This window comes from Xenopus laevis, chromosome 8S, assembly GCF_017654675.1.
Source record: "Xenopus laevis strain J_2021 chromosome 8S, Xenopus_laevis_v10.1, whole genome shotgun sequence".
Taxonomy (NCBI): Eukaryota; Metazoa; Chordata; class Amphibia; order Anura; family Pipidae; genus Xenopus; species Xenopus laevis.
Window position 1 is genome coordinate 93,976,252 of NC_054386.1, and position 17,305 is coordinate 93,993,556.

At 39.3% G+C, this 17,305-nt stretch overlaps 2 protein-coding genes across 2 annotated transcripts; one reads left to right on the top strand and one right to left on the bottom strand.

Annotated features, from left to right (window-relative positions):
* Positions 1 to 2,676: 2,676 nt before the first annotated feature.
* On the top strand, positions 2,677 to 3,630 carry LOC121397647 (olfactory receptor 12D3-like). The gene has a single exon (XM_041574704.1). The coding sequence runs from the start codon at positions 2,677 to 2,679 to the stop codon at positions 3,628 to 3,630; it is 954 nt and encodes a 317-aa protein (XP_041430638.1).
* Positions 3,631 to 14,266: 10,636 nt separating this feature from the next.
* On the bottom strand, positions 14,267 to 15,197 carry LOC121397662 (olfactory receptor 502-like). Its single transcript, XM_041574750.1, has one exon. The coding sequence runs from the start codon at positions 15,110 to 15,112 to the stop codon at positions 14,267 to 14,269; it is 846 nt and encodes a 281-aa protein (XP_041430684.1). The 5' UTR covers positions 15,113 to 15,197.
* Positions 15,198 to 17,305: the final 2,108 nt, after the last annotated feature.

The window sequence follows — 17,305 nt, forward strand, 5'->3', positions numbered from 1 at the left end:
GCATACAGTATAACTCTGTTGATTTAGCATGCAACTTGAGGCTATCTTTGATGTTTAAAAAAACACCAAGACAAATGAAACTTTAAAATCACAAAGCCCTTATTAAGAAATAACTTACCGAAACTCCGCTTGCGCTCCTCTTCAGAAAAGGCGACACGGCGACAATCCATCGTGCAGCACTCAATTTCTCCTCCCTGGCTATCTCCTATAAGGAAGGCAGGGAGGAGAAATCGAGCGCTGCACGATGGATCGCTCGATTGCTTTCTGAAGAGGAGCACAAGCAGAGTTTTGGTAAGTTATTTCTTAATAAAGACTTTGGGATTTTAAAGTTTCATCTGTCTTGGTGGGTTTTTTTTCAATGTAGTGGAAATCACTGCATGGGCTCAGGGATACTTCTGAAAATCATTGTCTGGAAACATAGTTTGCTGCTGCATCCAAAAATGCAAGTAAAACTTTAAGATGCAAAGAATAAGCCATATATAGAAATACTCCACAAACACCAAGGCCTTCTCTGAGCCCAAGCTCATTTAAGATGGACTGAGGCAAAGTAGAAAATTGTCCTATGTTCTAAAGAACCAAAATTTGTAATCTTTTTTGGAAATTATGGATGCCGTGCCCTCAGGGCTAAAGAGGGAAGCACCATTTAGCTTGTTAACGCACAGTTAAAAACACAGCCTCTGTGATGGTACAGGGTGCATTGGTGCACATGACAGGGTTAGCTTGCACATCTGGAAAGGTACCATTAATTCTAAAATATATATTAAGGTTTTAGAGCAACATATGCTGTCATCCACATGCAAGAAAGTGCTAAACAACTATCTGCACATATTACAGCATGGCATCATAATATAGTTCTTCAATAAACAAAATGCTGGTGGGCCCCATTAGAATGCTTCTCATCAACTCTCTGGTAAGAAACATGAAAAAAAAATATACAACAATGAACAGATAAATCTTTGTGGGAACATTTTTTTGTGGGGTGAGACTGAGCCAACCAAGAACCTCTAACTTTTATGACTGTGTTGCATAGAATGTATTAACTGTATATGGATATTCCCCTGGTATTGAATTTTGTCTCTCAGTGCACAAATAATTGGTATTTGTAGTTCTCCAAGGGAAGTAGTCATCATTAAATCTCCAAGGTTTGCTCCTTACTTTCTTATAAAAGCAAGTGTTTTAAAAAGAAGACGTTAGTTCTCAAACAAAAATCATCATCTACATTGCACAAATCAATGTCAACCACTTGTTATTATTGATATAAAATGTTTCAAGAATAATCAATATTTTTAGAATGTAAAAGTTAAAGGTAAGCAAAACCCAGAATCAAATTTACTTCCTTGTCTTATGCAGATAGCCAGCCATTTCTCCTTCATTGCAAGAGAAACAAAGCTCCTTATGTTTTGTTTTGAAGAGCTGCAAATGAGGCACAGTGTGGAAATAGTTTATTCTATGGGAAATAAATACAAGCTCATGACATGTAATTAATATGGTTTATTTGATTTGATTGATTCTTTAGTTCCTTGCTAAGTTTAAGCCACCCAATGCAGAAAAGAATCAAGAAATCTTGGAGATAATATTATACAAAGAAAGACATAGCCATTACAAAAATACACTTATGCTTTCAAGAATTATGAACTTTCTCTTTAAGTAAAGGGACATGGTATCATTGAGTTCTTGTCTAAACTGGATGGCAACAACAAGATAACAGTTATGGTATGAAGAAAAACATGGAGGAGATGGACTACAGATATAGGACTCTGCAACTGTTTTGACCACTCTTCCAGTACATAGCTCTCTGTTGAAATGTCTTTTCCGGTGCACTGTGGGCTCTTTGGGTGACCAAAGATATTTTGGAATTTTTTTCTCTCGCATTAAATAAATTAAGGTGGTACGTTGTATGTTTACATTGTTAGAAGTCTATTCATAAACACATGAGGTTTGTTCAATAAATTTGCTTCCATGCATTGCTGATTGTGTCACTTGTAATTTATTCCTGTTGTTTTCGATGATTGTGGCCTATGCAAAAGCTTCTTTCAAATGTTTTTTTTAGTTCCAATTGAAAGAAAAAAGTTGTAATCCCGTCTTCTCCAATCTAGAGGCCATTCTGCAGTGTATTCTGTGTTTATTACAGTTATCCTATAGTTCCTCTGCATACTTTCATTGAAAGACTAACGCATTGTCACAAAGGGTTTCAATTCTGTAAAAGCCTTGAACTTGTGAGTGATATCTGGAAGAGAGATTCTATTTCTCTAATCATTCTGTGTGTAATGATAAAAAAACGGATCAACAACTTCTTTTAAAAGTTTGGAGAAATTCTTAAAAAAAAAACCAATATCTTCATGTGCCCAGTACCTATGATGAGCCATAGAAGGGATTAATTGTGTTATTATTCTTATGTTTTACAGAGGCTGCAAATAAAGTAGACTTTGTGTATAACCTTTGCAACACTTTCTATAGTCTATTCCAGAGGACTCAGGGAAAGGCAAAGAAATCCTAAAACAACAATCTGATTCTCTGGTCGGACATTGCTCTTGTTTATTTGTTTCTCACTTCATTTCATTTTGAATTTTGAATTGAAAATCATCTTTAATCTTAGCTGGCATCAAGAAAATCCTCGTCTAATGAGTAACAAAAGCTTGAACATCAACTAATTTCTGTCCTTATTTACAGGCTGAGATGAACCAGTCAGTGGTAACAGAATTTATCCTTTTGGGAATCAACAATCGACCTGAGCTACAACTCTTCCTGTTCACTGTGTTTCTTATGTTTTACCTCTTTTGTTTCTTGGGCAATCTCAGCATTGTATTTGTAGTGATTTTTGATTATCATTTGCACAATCCTATGTATTTCTTTTTAGGCAATCTTTCCTTTTTAGATTTTTTCTACTCATCCACTACAGTGCCCAAAATGCTGGCTGGGCTGGTGGTGGAGGAAAAGAGGATATCTTTTCAGGGTTGCATAACTCAGCTCCACATGTTTCATTTTTTAGGAAGCACAGAAGCGATGTTTCTCACTATCATGTCCTATGATAGGTATGTTGCTATTTGTAATCCACTACGATACCATGTGCTCATGGCTAAAACTATTTGTATTCAGTTATCTGCTGTCTGCTGGACAACTGGCTTTATCTATTCATTGACTCACACCATTCTGACCTCCAGGTTACCTTTTTGCTTGATGAACAAACTCACTCATTTCTATTGTGATATTAAACCCCTTCTCAAACTTGCCTGCACTGACACCCACCTTAATGAACGTTTGGTGTCTATTGTTACTGGATCTGTAGCCGTGTTCACATTTATGCTGATTATAATGTCCTACACATTCATCAGTAGGCATCTCCTGAACATTCAGTCCACTCATAGTAGACATAAAGCCATATCCACCTGCACTTCCCATATGACTGTTGTTTTATTATACTATGGAACTGGCTTTTGTACTTATCTGAGACCAGCTACAAAAGACTCTTTAGAGCAGGACAGAATTACTGGAGTACTCTTCACAGTCATCACACCAGCATTAAATCCTCTTATCTATACTCTAAGAAACAAAGATGTGAAAAAAGCTCTCACAAAAATGTTATTTGGAAACCTTTGGCCTCAATTACACATGGGGGGCAGATTTGTTTAATGATTTTCCCCATTTTTCATGACTGATCACCAAATATGATTTTTTCCTTTTTTGTAATAAATTAAATGTTTTCAATTGGGTGTGCTATCTATGACTTTTAATATTTTGTAGTCTGTTCTGGAGACCCTGATGGGAAACCTCCTATGGATCAGCACCCCGTATTTTCTTTTGAGGTTCTGCGCCTTACTTTTTTTTGATTTTTAAGCCTGAAACAGAAAGAAGTTGCCAGCTCCTAGAACCACCCCTCAGTCTAACCTACATTCTGGAGTTGACAAGCTTCTAGAATGAATAAAACACCATGAAATTAATAAAAAGTCATTATTTGTACACAAAAAAGAGAAGAATTTTTAAACTTGACTTTGACCCCTGTGTTCTAATTAAGGGACAAATTAACAGTGCTGAGTTCCCAAAACAAACATTCTCCCTTGTGTCGTTTAAAACTCTATAAAAACCATATTCAAAAGATGATACTGTACTGGAGTGCATTACAGTTACTCTATGTCATTTAACTTGAACAACAGTCCTACAGCACCATCTCCTGGAGATACTTTGGGTGAGGAATTCTGCTACAAGAAACTGAACCTTTGCTGGATTCTTTGCTGGTACTAGACATTGGCGGAATATGGTATTATTGCTATAATGGCTGCCAGGGCCGCCATCAGGGGGGGACAGGGGGACACGTGTCCCGGGCACGGGCATGAAGGGGGGCCCAGCAGTGTTGCACTTTTGTAAAAGCCGGACCCCCCTTGATAGCGCCGAAGCTTTGCAGCCATTTTTGAAGTCCCAAACTGCCGAAGTGCCAAAAAACCGAAGTCCTAAAGTGGCGAAAAGACCCGAAGCCACGAAAACAGCCGAAGCCAAACTCCTGAAGTAGTGAAAAGACCGGAAGCCACGAAAATAGGCGAAGTCCTAAAGTGGCGAAAAGTCCCGAAGTCACGAAAACAGCCGAAATTGAAGTCCTGAAGCAGCGAAAAGACCGAAAGTCATGAGGCGAAGTTGAAGTCCCAAAGCCATGAGTTCAATTCTACTGAACACCAACTTGTGTGTGTTTTTTTTAATCCCCTGGCCACCGATGTATTATTTTAATATTCTATAGGCCCCTGCCATCAATGTTTTTTAAAAAAATATTTTTTGGGGTCCCAATTTTTTTTAACTTGTAAGGGGGGCCCTGCCACCAATGTTTTTTTAAAAAAATATGTTTTGGGCCCATTTTTTTTAACTTGTAAGGGGGGCTTGCACCAATGTTATTTTTGAAAAATCTTCTTTGGGGGGCCCTTTCACCCATGTTTTTTTTTTGTAACTTGTACCTGAAATGCCAGGGCCTATTTTAATTCTCAGTCCGGACCTGCTTATAAGGGGGCCTTGACCATCAATAGCTTTTTATAACTTGTGTGGGGGGGGGGGTTACTTTTTTAGCGCTGATGTCTGTGTGGTCTTTTAACTGTGATGTGGAGTGGGCGGGATCTGGGGTGGGGCTTGGGCACAAATGTGGGCGAGGCCCCAAATATGTTGTTTTACGTGGCCCCGTGATTTGTAATGGAGGCCCTGATGGCTGCTATTACGAGGGTTGCCACCTTTTTTCTTTGGGAAAACTGGCAGGGGGCAGGCTGGTGTTGGAGGGTGGGCCTGATGATGTAGGGGGGCAGGCCGGATGACATAGGGGCAGTGATGTTGGGGGCGGACACCACCCTATCCATAAACACAGAAACCCAAAAAGTGGAGGAAGTAGCAAATCAGCGCAGAAGGACAGCCCTGCGGATTAGTTTGGTGTTTATGAGTTTTGTATGCATTTTTATTATGTAATTCTTCAAATCAGTAATAATTACCCCAGAATGTTGTTCAACAGATACATCTTTATATACTTCTTTGCTTTGCGACAAATTCTGCAATTCTGCTTTAAATATGCAAATGCATTAAAGTCAAGGGGAGTTTTTTTCTCATGGGGACTTTTTTGTCTCAGCGACAATTTTATCACGGGATTTTGACACCAAATTTTCCACAGCGAATTTTCGCCGCAATTTCAGAAAGAATAAATAAATAATATATTCGCTCATCACTAGTAAAGATGGGGAGGGGTATTTCACTCTGTGAAACAATAAGCAAGCAAATAGTACAGGAATTTAAGAACAACATTCCTCAACATATAATAAACTATATTATATAAAATGACAGTAAATGCTTCAGATAATCTGGAGAAATCTCTTTATGCAAGAGACAAGGCCAAAAGCCAATGTTGGATGAGCTGTGATCTTGGGCTCTCAGACAGCACTGCATTAAAGGACCAGTACCATCAAAAATCCATCGAAAAAAAAACACCAAGACAAATTGAACTTTAAAATCGCAAAGAAATAACTTACCGAAACTCCGCTTGCGCGCCTCTTCAGAAAAGGAGACACATCGACGGTCCATCGTGCGGCACGCAATTTCCTGTTTAGATCTAGCCAGAAGGCGTCTAACTATAGATTTATTTTCCGTGTCAGAACTGACCAACTGAATACAGGCAGGTTAATGTCCATAGGCTGAAAAGCACTGGTAAATGGGTCCATAAGCAGTTTGCTGACACGGCAAGGAGTAGTAGCCACTCATGGCAATTGATTTTGATAGAAGCAAAGTTTTGCAAACAATATATCTTATATATAGCGATGGATGAATTTGGGGCGTTTCGCCGGAAAATTCGCGAATTTCCCGTGAAATTCGTAAAACGGCGAAAATTTGCAAAACGGCGCCGGCATCCGTTTTTTTGGATCCCGGCGAATTTTCATGAATTTATTCGCCAGCAGATTCGCCACGAATAAATTTGCCCATCATTAAAAAAAAGTAAATGAATGTAAATTGCAGTAAGTAATATAGCCCTTTCATCAATTTTACATTTACTTATTTTAAAGGTTTACTTATCCTTTAAATTTTAAATTAAATTTTTAGACTGCAGTCTAAAATCTAGGGGGCACATTTACTTAGGGTCGACTATTGAGGGTTAATTAACCCTCGATATTCGACCGTCGAAGTTAAATCCTTCGAATATCGAAGTTGAAGGATTTAGCGCTATTCGTTGGATCGAACAATCGAAAAAATAATCATTCGTCGAACGATTAAATCCTTCTAATCGAATGATTAGAAAGTTTTTAATCCATCGATCAAACGATTTTCCTTCGATCACAAATTGGCTAGAAAGCCTATGGGGACCTTCCCCATAGGCTAACATTGATGCTCGGTAGGTTTTAGATGGTGAAGTAGGTGGTCAAAGCTTTTTTTAAAGAGACAGTACTTCGACCATCGAATGGTCGAATGGTCAAATAGTCGAAAGATTTTTAGTTCGAATCGTTCGAGTCGAAGTTGTAGTCGAAGGTCGAAGTAGCCAATTCGATGGCCGAAGTAGCCAAAAAAATGCTTCAAAATTCAAACTATTTTTTATTCTATTCCTTCGCTCGAGCTAAGTAAATGTGCCCCTAGGTCTTTATACCACATTTAACCTTTAAGTTAATGTTTAGTATGTTATAGAATGACTTAGCAACTTTTCAATTTGGCTTAATTATTTGCCTTCTTCCTCTGACTTTTTCCAGCTTTCAAATAGGGTTCACTGAACACATCTAAAAAAACAAATGCTCTGTAAGGCATATTTATCAAGGGTTGAATTTCGAATTGAAAATTCAAACTCAAAAAGACCAACCGAAATTGAGTCTAAGTTTTTTTTGGTCGAATAGGTCAGTTTTCAATCGAATAAGTCCGTATTCGGGCCGAATTTGAATGGTACAAATCGAAGGAAAAGCACATTCAATCGAATTTGATTAGAAGTTTTTCCCCAAAAAAATCCTTAGATTTTTCAAAATCCACCAATTGACTCCACATAGGTTCTAGCAGGTCCCCCATAGGCTAAAACAGCAATTTGGCAGGTTTTAGATGAGACAAAAAGGAACAGGATAAAGAAACAGGCTAGAAGCAAAGGCAAACCAAAAAGGGAGCTGGAGCTAGATAAGAAGCAGGACAAGGAGCAGGAACAGAAATTGAATAATGTTTTTAAATACCATACCACACCCAGAAACCCCCACACTAAGGGGCAGATGTATCAAGGGTCGAATTTCGAGTGAATAGAATCGAATAGGCAATTCGGGCGAATTTACGCGCTGGCGAATAGTCGAATGAGCGAATATTCACCCGGCGAATAGGCGCACGATCGAATATTCGATTGAAGGATTTTCATTCGATCGAATGATCGATCTAATGCCTTTTTATTCGATCAAAAACGTAGAAAATAAGCCTATGGGACTTTCCCATAGGCTTTTAAAGCAATTCAGTAGGTTTTAGGTGGTGAAGTAGGCAGTCGAAGTATTTTTAAAAGAGACAGTACAAAACGCTGCGACTATTCGCCCGCAGTACAAAAACGCTGCGGGCGAATAGTCGCAGCGTTTTTGCGCTCGATCAGTACTTCCACTATCGAATGGGCGAATAGTCGCAGCGTTTTTGCGCTCGATCTATTCGAATCATTCTACTCAGGCGAATTTACGCCAATTCGATAGTCGAGGAGCACAAGAAACTACTCGAAATTCGAGCTTTTTTCCCTCTATTCATTCACCCGAGGTTGGTGAATGGGCCCCTAAATGAGCAAGAGTGATATATGGGACCAGGCACTTAGGTTTCAGTCAATGAACTGCAACTGCAGAATAATGCAACATCACTGGGGGGGCAGATTTATTAAGGGTTGAATTGAAAATTTGATATATGGTCAAAACTCTTAAATTCAAATAGTGAATTTTTTGAATCGAGTTTTAATTTGAATTGGAATGTTGAGGTTCATAATAGTCTGGCCTGAACTCAAATTCCACTATTTGCCACCTAAAACCTACCGAGTTCATGTATATGTCAATGGGAGAGGTCCAGTGACCATTTTTATGCTGTTAGTAGTAGGGATGCACCGAATCCACTTTCTGGAATTCGCCGAAACCCGAATCCTTCGTAAAGGATTCGGCAGAAAACGAAACCGAATCTGAATCCTAATTTGCATGTTTGAATATGCAAATTAGGGGCGGAAAGTAAAAATTGGCAAAGAATGTTTTTTGCTCCCTTGTTTTGTGACAAAAAGTCGCATGATTTCCCTTCCCATGCCTAATTTACATCTGCAATTTAGGATTCAGATTTGGTTTGGCCATGCAAAAGGATTCGGCCGAATCTGAATCTTGCTGAAAAAGGCAGAAACCTGGCCGAATCCCAAGCCGAATCCTGGATTCAGTGCATACCTAGTTAGTAGCCTTTTTCAGAGAAAAAAACTCAAATCGTGTTTAGTCAATTTCAAATTGAATTTGATTTGAGTTTTTGGGTCGGGAATATTCTTCAGAGTTTTAGATTCGATTTTTATTATAAATAACCCCCCATTCATATCTCGAGTATAATCGAATTTAACAGAGTTTAAAAAAACTCACATGATTTCGAAATTCAAACTTTAATAAATGTGTAATAATCAGTGCATGCAATATAGACAGTGTTAAAGGAATAGTTCAGTGTACAAATAAAAACTGGGTAAATAGATAGGCTGTGCAAAATAAAAAATGTTTCTAATATAGTTAGTTAGCCAAAAATGTAATGTGTAAAGGCTGGAGTGACTTTATGTCTAATATAATAGCCAGAATCCAACTTCCTGCTTTTCAGCTCTCTAACTCTGAGTTAGTCAGTGACTTGAGGGGGAGCCACATGGGACATAACTGTTCAGTGAGTTTGTAATTGATCCTCAGCATTCAGCTCAGATTCAAAAGCAACAGATATGGCCCATGTGGCCCCCCTTCAAGTCTCTGATTGGTTACTGCCTGGTATCCAGGGTAACCACTCAGTGTAAACCAAGAGAGCTGAAAAGCAGGAAGTAGAGTTCTGGCTAGTATATTACACATCCAGTCACTCCAGCCTTTATACATTACATTTTTGGCTAACTAACTATATTAGATACATTTTTTATTTTGCACAGCCTATCTATTTACCCAGTTTTTATTTTTACACTGAACAATTCCTTTAAGGCTTCAGAGCAATAAATACATAAACAAAATGAAATGTCCTGCAGACAGCAGGCTTCTAATTTTTCTTCTGTCTCCATATATTGATTGTATTTATGTTAGCTTTGTTTGTATGGATATCAAGTTAATCCAACTATACAACTTGCCATGGACATAAGCACAGATACAGCTCTTCTCAAACAGGTTTGTGAACTTGGAAACATATAAACTAGCTTTATTGTACTGCAAACTTGGCAAACTGGCAATCTGAGCAACTAAATGGAGGGAGGTTGACTGTGGATAAATAAAGAGATATCCATTTGGGTTTTAAAAATATACAAATACATAAGATTAAACCCAGACTTAAAAGCATGTACTGTATGTATAATATTCTTCATAATAACCGAGATGTAAAGTAGGAATTATTTGGGCAAATGTCTAAGCCTGATGGATGCATGTCTTATTTAAGAATTTGTTGACTTGAGCACAGGAATCAAAAAATCAGCTTTTACACTGTATTCCCTAAACCCCTTTTTTCTATTAAAACATCTGTGACACGATCGGCACCCAAAATCCAGGACAAATACAAGGCTCCCTGTCCTCAGCCCTTGCTTTGGCCTTTAACAGCCGTCTTTCCCTTCGGCTAATCGGATGCCGCCAGGTCTTAAAACGAGAGGAGCCAAGCTAAGGGTTCTGGACGAGCAGAGGGGCAGGACCGTAAAGCAAAGTCTGTTGGGCAGAAGATCACGGTAAAAGGAACAGACGTGAGCGTAGTCAAACAGGCCAGGTCAGTGTAGGCAGAATTCAAGCGAAGTCAGGCAGGCAAAGGTCAAAAACCGGAGGATCAATCAGAATGGTCAGACAGGCAAGGGTCAGATAACAGAGTTCAGAATAGTCAGATATCAGGCCAGGGTCAGGATCACAGAAGTTAGAGTAGTCAGGCAGGCAGGGGTCAAAACAGGAATCAGATAAACAGATTTGTACAGAAATAGCACCAGGAACTCACAGAATTGAACCTATAACGGGCAAAGAGTCAAACGCCAAGTCCCTTTAAATAGTATTTGAACTTCGCACCATTGCGTGCTGACATTGTGACGACAGCGTCAATGCGCCTATAAAAGGAAGAGATGCGTGCCGTGCGCGCCCTAAGCACTCGCACGTCAAGGTAAACCCCAAACGGTGGTCCATAACTGTTTACCTCTAGTCAATAATATAAAAGCAGTTGTCCTGGGGATCAGTGTCTCCTGACCTTGAGTTTAGTTTTAAAGAGAGGGCTAGATCCTCCCACCAGCTGCTGTGGCTTTTAAAGGGAGAGATTGCCCAAACCAACACCCATTTAAAGGTAAGGGACAACTTTAGCAGAATGGGCAGGTAGGGGCTGCTGAATTTATTGTGAGACAGGGGACCAGGGAATGTGCATTGATTAATAGGATAAATCAGTTGCACTTCCATTGAATTTAAATGTGATATTTTTTTCTTGGTAGCCTGGAGTACTTCCACTTTCTTTCCCTTTGTAAGTCCTCACAGTCTCCTAATCATTATAGTAACATATCATTCCAAGCATTGTCCCAGTTATTTTATTCAAATTACAATTGTGCCATGGTCAGAACAATCGCCCATTTTTTTCAAACCATTTTTACTATCCATTAGAGTCTATAGGCATTTTATTCTTAGTGAAACATGGGCAAAATATTTTGCAAATATAATTGCTTTGAAAATGGCAATCCATGTTTTTTTTTTCAACATCACAGCCAACCAAAATTTCTTACCTGACTCACATTATAAAAATCTCATACAGTGTTATCACATTATTCTCTTAACCAGTTAAAAACTATAACGAATGACCATATGTCAATATAAAAAAAACAATTATAAATAAATCTATTTCGAGACTCTCCACGTTATCCTTCAAATTTTAGATAACAACATATTGGTCTATATCAGTGTTGTCCAACTTCTGTGGTACCGAGGGCCTGAATTTTTCTGACCTACATGGTGGAGGGCCAATAATAGAAGCCAGCATTGGACACTCCCTGTTTTTATGCTACACCCACTTTAAACCACGCCCATGTCACTACAAGACCACGTCTACATTAATGGTGGTAACACACCAAAAAATCAAATGGTTGGTGCTCACTGCAGGGATATCACTCATTACTCATATGTAATAAAAGTTAAGTCATATTAACACATACCCTTAAATCCATGTGCCTTATGTGGATAACACCCCCCCCCAGCACATGATTAAACACATTTGGGGCCCCTAACCATAATTTTCAAATGCTAAAAAAAAAAACAGAAAAAATACCAGGCTTCTGTACCACAGGCAGAGCAGGGCACGTACAGGCAGAGTATGGCACACACAGGGGGCATAGGGCAGGCAGAATATGGCACATACAGGCAGAGAAGGAGAGGAAATGTATGGCACACCCAGGGAGCATAGGAAAGGCAGAGTATGGCTCACACAGGGACCATTGTGCGGGCAGATTATGGTACACCCAGGGAGCAAAGGGAAGGCAGATTATGGCTCACACAGGGAGCATTGGACAGGCAGATTATGGCACACACAGGGAGCATAGGGAAGGCAGAGTATGGCACACACAGGCAGAGAAGGACAGGCAAAATATGACTTACCCAGGGAGCATAGGGAAGGCAGAGTATGGCACACGCAGGAAGCATGGGGCGGGCAGAGTATGGCACACACAGGGAGCATGGTGTGGGCAGAGTATGGCACACAGGGAGCATGGGACGGCAGAGTATGGCACACACATGGAGCATAGGGCAGACAGATTATGGCTCACCCCGGGAGCATAGGGAAGGCAGAGTATGGCTCACACAGGGAGCATAGGGAAGGCAGAGTATGGCTCACACAGGGAGCATAGGGCAGACAGATTATGGCTCACCCCGGGAGCATAGGGAAGGCAGAGTATGGCTCACACAGGGAGCATAGGGCAGGCAGATTATGGCACATACAGGCAACATAGGGTGGGCAGAGTATGGCACACACAGGGAGCATGGGGCAGGCAGATTATGGCACATACAGGTAGCACAGGGTGGGCAGATTATGGCACACAGGGCACATGGGGTGGCAGATTATGGCACACCCAGGGAGCATAGGGAAGGCAGAATATGTCATACACAGGGATTATATAGCAGGCAAAACAGATAAGGAGACACAGAAACATGTCAGGACCACTCTAAGATGTTCTACATAGAGTGACACAGTGCTGGTGCCCCTTCAGCAGTTTGTATGAGTGTGAACAGGTGAGCAATGTGGTTAGTTTCAGTCTGGGACTTAGGTGTGAACAGTAGCCGCAACAAAAATTCGAATTTAAAAATATGAATGTTCAATTGTCCCTTGATAAATCTGCCCCCTAAAATTAGATATTGAATGTTTAGCCTGTAGCCAAAGTTGTGCCACTGGTATGGCTGTTTTGAGTACCTTTTGGGTTTGGGTTCCAAAGCCACCCTAATAGAGGCACGGTGCATACTGATCCATTCTTTGAGCTGTCTACAAGTTTTTCCACAGTACACAAGCCCGCAAGGGCATTTAATAATGTGTAACGCTTTCTTAGGCTATCCTGCCAATTACGGGTTAAGGGTGTCCAGCTAGTGTATGAGCATTGGTTATATGAAACTACACTCAGGGCGGAGCCTTCACTAAATGGAAGCTTCCCTTTTAAGATGGTGTAAAACTACAACCCACAGGCTAATTAGTGTGAAAGATAGATTAATTGGACGCCAGGAGGTTCTTAAATAGTGAAAACAAGTGAGATGGTTTATTAGCACACAAATATGCAAAGGCAATTGACCACAGGTTTACTCATGCAGGAGCTGTAGCAGGATTTAGCATATCACAGAGGAGGAAGGATAGCATGATGATGATGCAGCATGTACAGATGTCACTCCCATAGTCAAATATTAGGCAGAATATCTCACTCTCAAAGACCAGTCACCAGTGTGAAACAGGATCAGTCAAGTAGGGGTCAGGCAGTGCTCTGCTAAACTGAATTCCTTATCACTGAGTTCCCTACACTAAAGGCACCTTAGAAGCCTTTGGGAGGCTACTCCCTGCTATTCTCCTTGATGGAGCACACAACTGCTCATATTACCTAAATCTGTCTCTCTCTCCTAGAGAGACTATTATAGATCTTCCCTAATGATAGCTAATCCTCATTCACGGGATTGCCTGGTTCCCGACTTCAGCACCAAAGTTACAGGTCCCTTTGGGGTAAATGGCTTACTGGGGCCTTGGTGATCCCAGGCTCAATGGGAAACACCCAGCAGCACAGACACCAGGAGCCAAAGAGAAAGAGGCCACTCCCTGCACAGCACTATATAGCAGTGAGGCAGGGGAGTGTCATTACACTCTTTGTCCAATAGGTGAAGATGTTACACTTAACCAGTATAAAGGGCTTAGCCCAATAACAAGGGATAAGAGAATTTAAGGAAAGGTAGGGGATTAACTCTATAGGAGCCTAATAGATCCTATAGGTCCCTACAAATGTATACAACATTCCTAAATGTACATGTCAAAAAGAAGGAAATTTCAAATGTTTCACAAAAATCAAAAGAAGAAATTAAAAAAAACTTAGGATAGCATAAAAGAACTACAATTCAGGATAAGTTTTATTGGAACTTTATTTTGTGTCCAGTAAGTATTAAAATGATCCCTGCCAAAGTTTTAACCTCCTTGATTTGAAAAGAGCTCTCTTTACATCTTTGTTTCTGAAGGTATAAATAAATGGATTCAAAAGAGGAGTAATGAAAGTAAATATAAGGGCAAGGTACCTGTCATAACGAGAGCCCTTTGGTACAACATAGACTGTGATAGAAGTGAGATAATCCAAACCTGCTACGGTGAGGTGGGAAGAGCAAGTGGAGAAAGCTTTCTGTTTAGATTCGGCACTGTTAATCTTAGCAATAATGATAATGATATGGATGTAGAATCCAACAGTTATAATAAATGGGAGCACAACAGCAAATAAAGCCCCTGAGCTTGCAAGCACTTGAGCAATAAAGGGATCAGAACAAGCCAAGGATTGAAGAGGAGCAAAATCACAAAAGAAATGATTGACTTCATTAGGGCCACAGAAGTCCAACATAGCTGTAAAGATGAATGGAATAGATACATAAATGATTCCAACAATCCAAGGTAGAATGGCAAGTTGTACACACAACGTCTGGGTCATGATCGAAGAATAATGCAGTGGGTTGCTAATAGCCAGGTTTCGGTCAAAAGCCATGACTGCAAGAAAGTAACATTGTGCTGTTCCCAGTGTAGCAGTGACAAACAGTTGTGTGAAGCAGCCAATGAAAGATATTCTGTTCTTACCTGCAATAAGGTTAGCTAAAAGATTGGGGATAATGGAAGTCACAAACATCATTTCTGTTGCAGCTAATGTGCTAATAAAGATATACATTGGGGTATGAAGGGAAGGTTCAGTCCTTACTAGAAAAATTACAGACAAGTCCCCAGAGACGCATGTAATGTAGATAAGCAACATGGCACAGAATAAGGGAATCTGGAGCTGGTGTAGATCTGAAAAAGCCAATAAAATAAACCCTTCCACAGATGTCTTATTGACTTTATCCATCAGGTTTGAAGAGACCACCTATAAAACGGACAAAGAAGTTACTTTATACAATTTTGGAATCTTAGATTCCTGTTTTTTACACTTATACCACAATTGAGAAATTTTTTTTCAATTGTCTTATGATATTGGCACTAATGGTCATAGAAATGGGGACATTTCCCTCTATTATATTTAGGGGGTGAAGTTATACTTAACCCTGGTCAGGCTTTTTGGTGCAAAACTCGAATTTTCAATTTTTAAAAAATTTTTTTTTTTGAGATTAATTAAAGCCCAATGTAGCAAAAAGCCTGAATCCGAAAATCCACCATCTCAGACTCCCGAGATTGTTTCAATGGCAGAGGTTCCTATTCTATTTTGACGTTTCTGTGGTCTGCGTTGGAATTATTTTAAAAATCCAACTTTTTCAGACTTTTCGTGCAAAAATCCGAAAATTTTGGGCTTTTTTGGAAAGAACCCAAAAATAGAACGAAAGAAATCATATGATTCAGGTTATCACTCTATTTTATTTGCCTGTCCCCATGGCTACACAGCAGCTTGTTTATATAAACTTAGTAGAGCTACTGTAGCAAACACACCAGTTTTACCAGTTCAGCACAACAGTACATTATGGGGCCCATTTACTTAGCATGAGTGAAGGAATAGAGAAAAAATAGTTCGAATTTTGAATGTTTTTTTTGGCCACTTTCGACCATCGAATGGGCTTCTTCGACCGTCGTCTACGACCTTTGACTTAGAATCAAACGATTCGAACTAGAAATCGTTCGACTATTCGATAGTCGAAGTACTGTCTCTTTAAAAAATTCTTCGACCCCCTAGTTCGCCACCTAAAACCTACCGAGGCCAATGTTAGCCTATGGGGAAGGTCCCCATAGGCTTCCTAACAATTTTCTGATCGAAGGAATATCCTTCGATCGATGGATTAAAATCCTTCGAATCGTTCGAACGATTATTCCTTCGATCGTAGGAATAGCGGTAAATCCTTCGACTTTGATATTCGAAGTCGAAGGATTTTACTTTGACGGTCGAATATCGAGGGTTAATTAACCCTCGATATTCGACCATAGGTAAATGTGCCCCTATATTTTCATTTTTTTTAAAATACATGTTTTTGTTAGTTATACTGTTCTTTTAAAGAATTTAAGGAATCCAAATCCCTTATCCAAAAAACCCTAGGTCCCAAGCATTCTGGATAACAGGTCCCCTAGCTGTATTTGCATGACATACGTTCAACTGAATGCTGCTTTTGTCTGTCCCTTTCTTTTTTCTGGGTCTCTGGGATGGTAATACAATGTAAAATAAAATGTCAGTTCATCAGATGACTTCTGCTATGTTGTTTAAATAAAGGTGTCATTTCATTGAAAGTTGATTCGTTTTGGATGGATATTCCGTTTAATGTATTCATTCTTTTCTTCTCTATTTTCCTTTATTGAGACAATATATTTTACTATTTATTATTATTATTATTATAATTTTTTTTACTAATTTATTAATCGATTTGTGGGTTCTGTAGCTTAAAATATATATATATATATGATGGGTGTAAAAAAATGGAAATAAAGCAATGTAGTAATGTGGATACAACATATTCTTTTCGGGAGATGAATTCCACTGATTATAGAGGAGACAATTATAATTACAGGGAAAATAGCCGCAGTGCACTGCAAATGCCAATAAATGCAGTATCACGTATAGAAGTGATGTCTGTGGCTTTTGAATAGACCATTTTTTGATTTCTATTTTTTAGCACATCATACAGTACCTCTTGCATTTGATTTCGACTTAGCATATTTATTATTAGTGATGGGCGAATCTGTGAAAACTCACATCATTTTGACGCGTGACAATATTGATGTGAGCGACAATTTTTATATTATGTCCAAATGAATTAAAGTCAATGTTCATCCAAATAATTGTAATTGTGGCAATTTGTATGCGTGCGACAATTTTGATGCACAACAATTGTTTTTTTTTTGTCGCATCGAATTTTCACCGCAGTTTTGCAAAATCATTGGCTGGTGGCGAAACGCATAAATTCACCAGAAATCCATGCCTGGCGAATTTTTCGCCCATAATTATTTATTATTTAATCATTTATTGTTAATA

Bases quoted from the DNA above. Each gene is read 5' to 3' on its own strand.
- LOC121397662 (XM_041574750.1), bottom strand. From the start codon at position 15,112: ATGTTGCTTATCTACATTACATGCGTCTCTGGGGACTTGTCTGTAATT.
- LOC121397647 (XM_041574704.1), top strand. From the start codon at position 2,677: ATGAACCAGTCAGTGGTAACAGAATTTATCCTTTTGGGAATCAACAAT.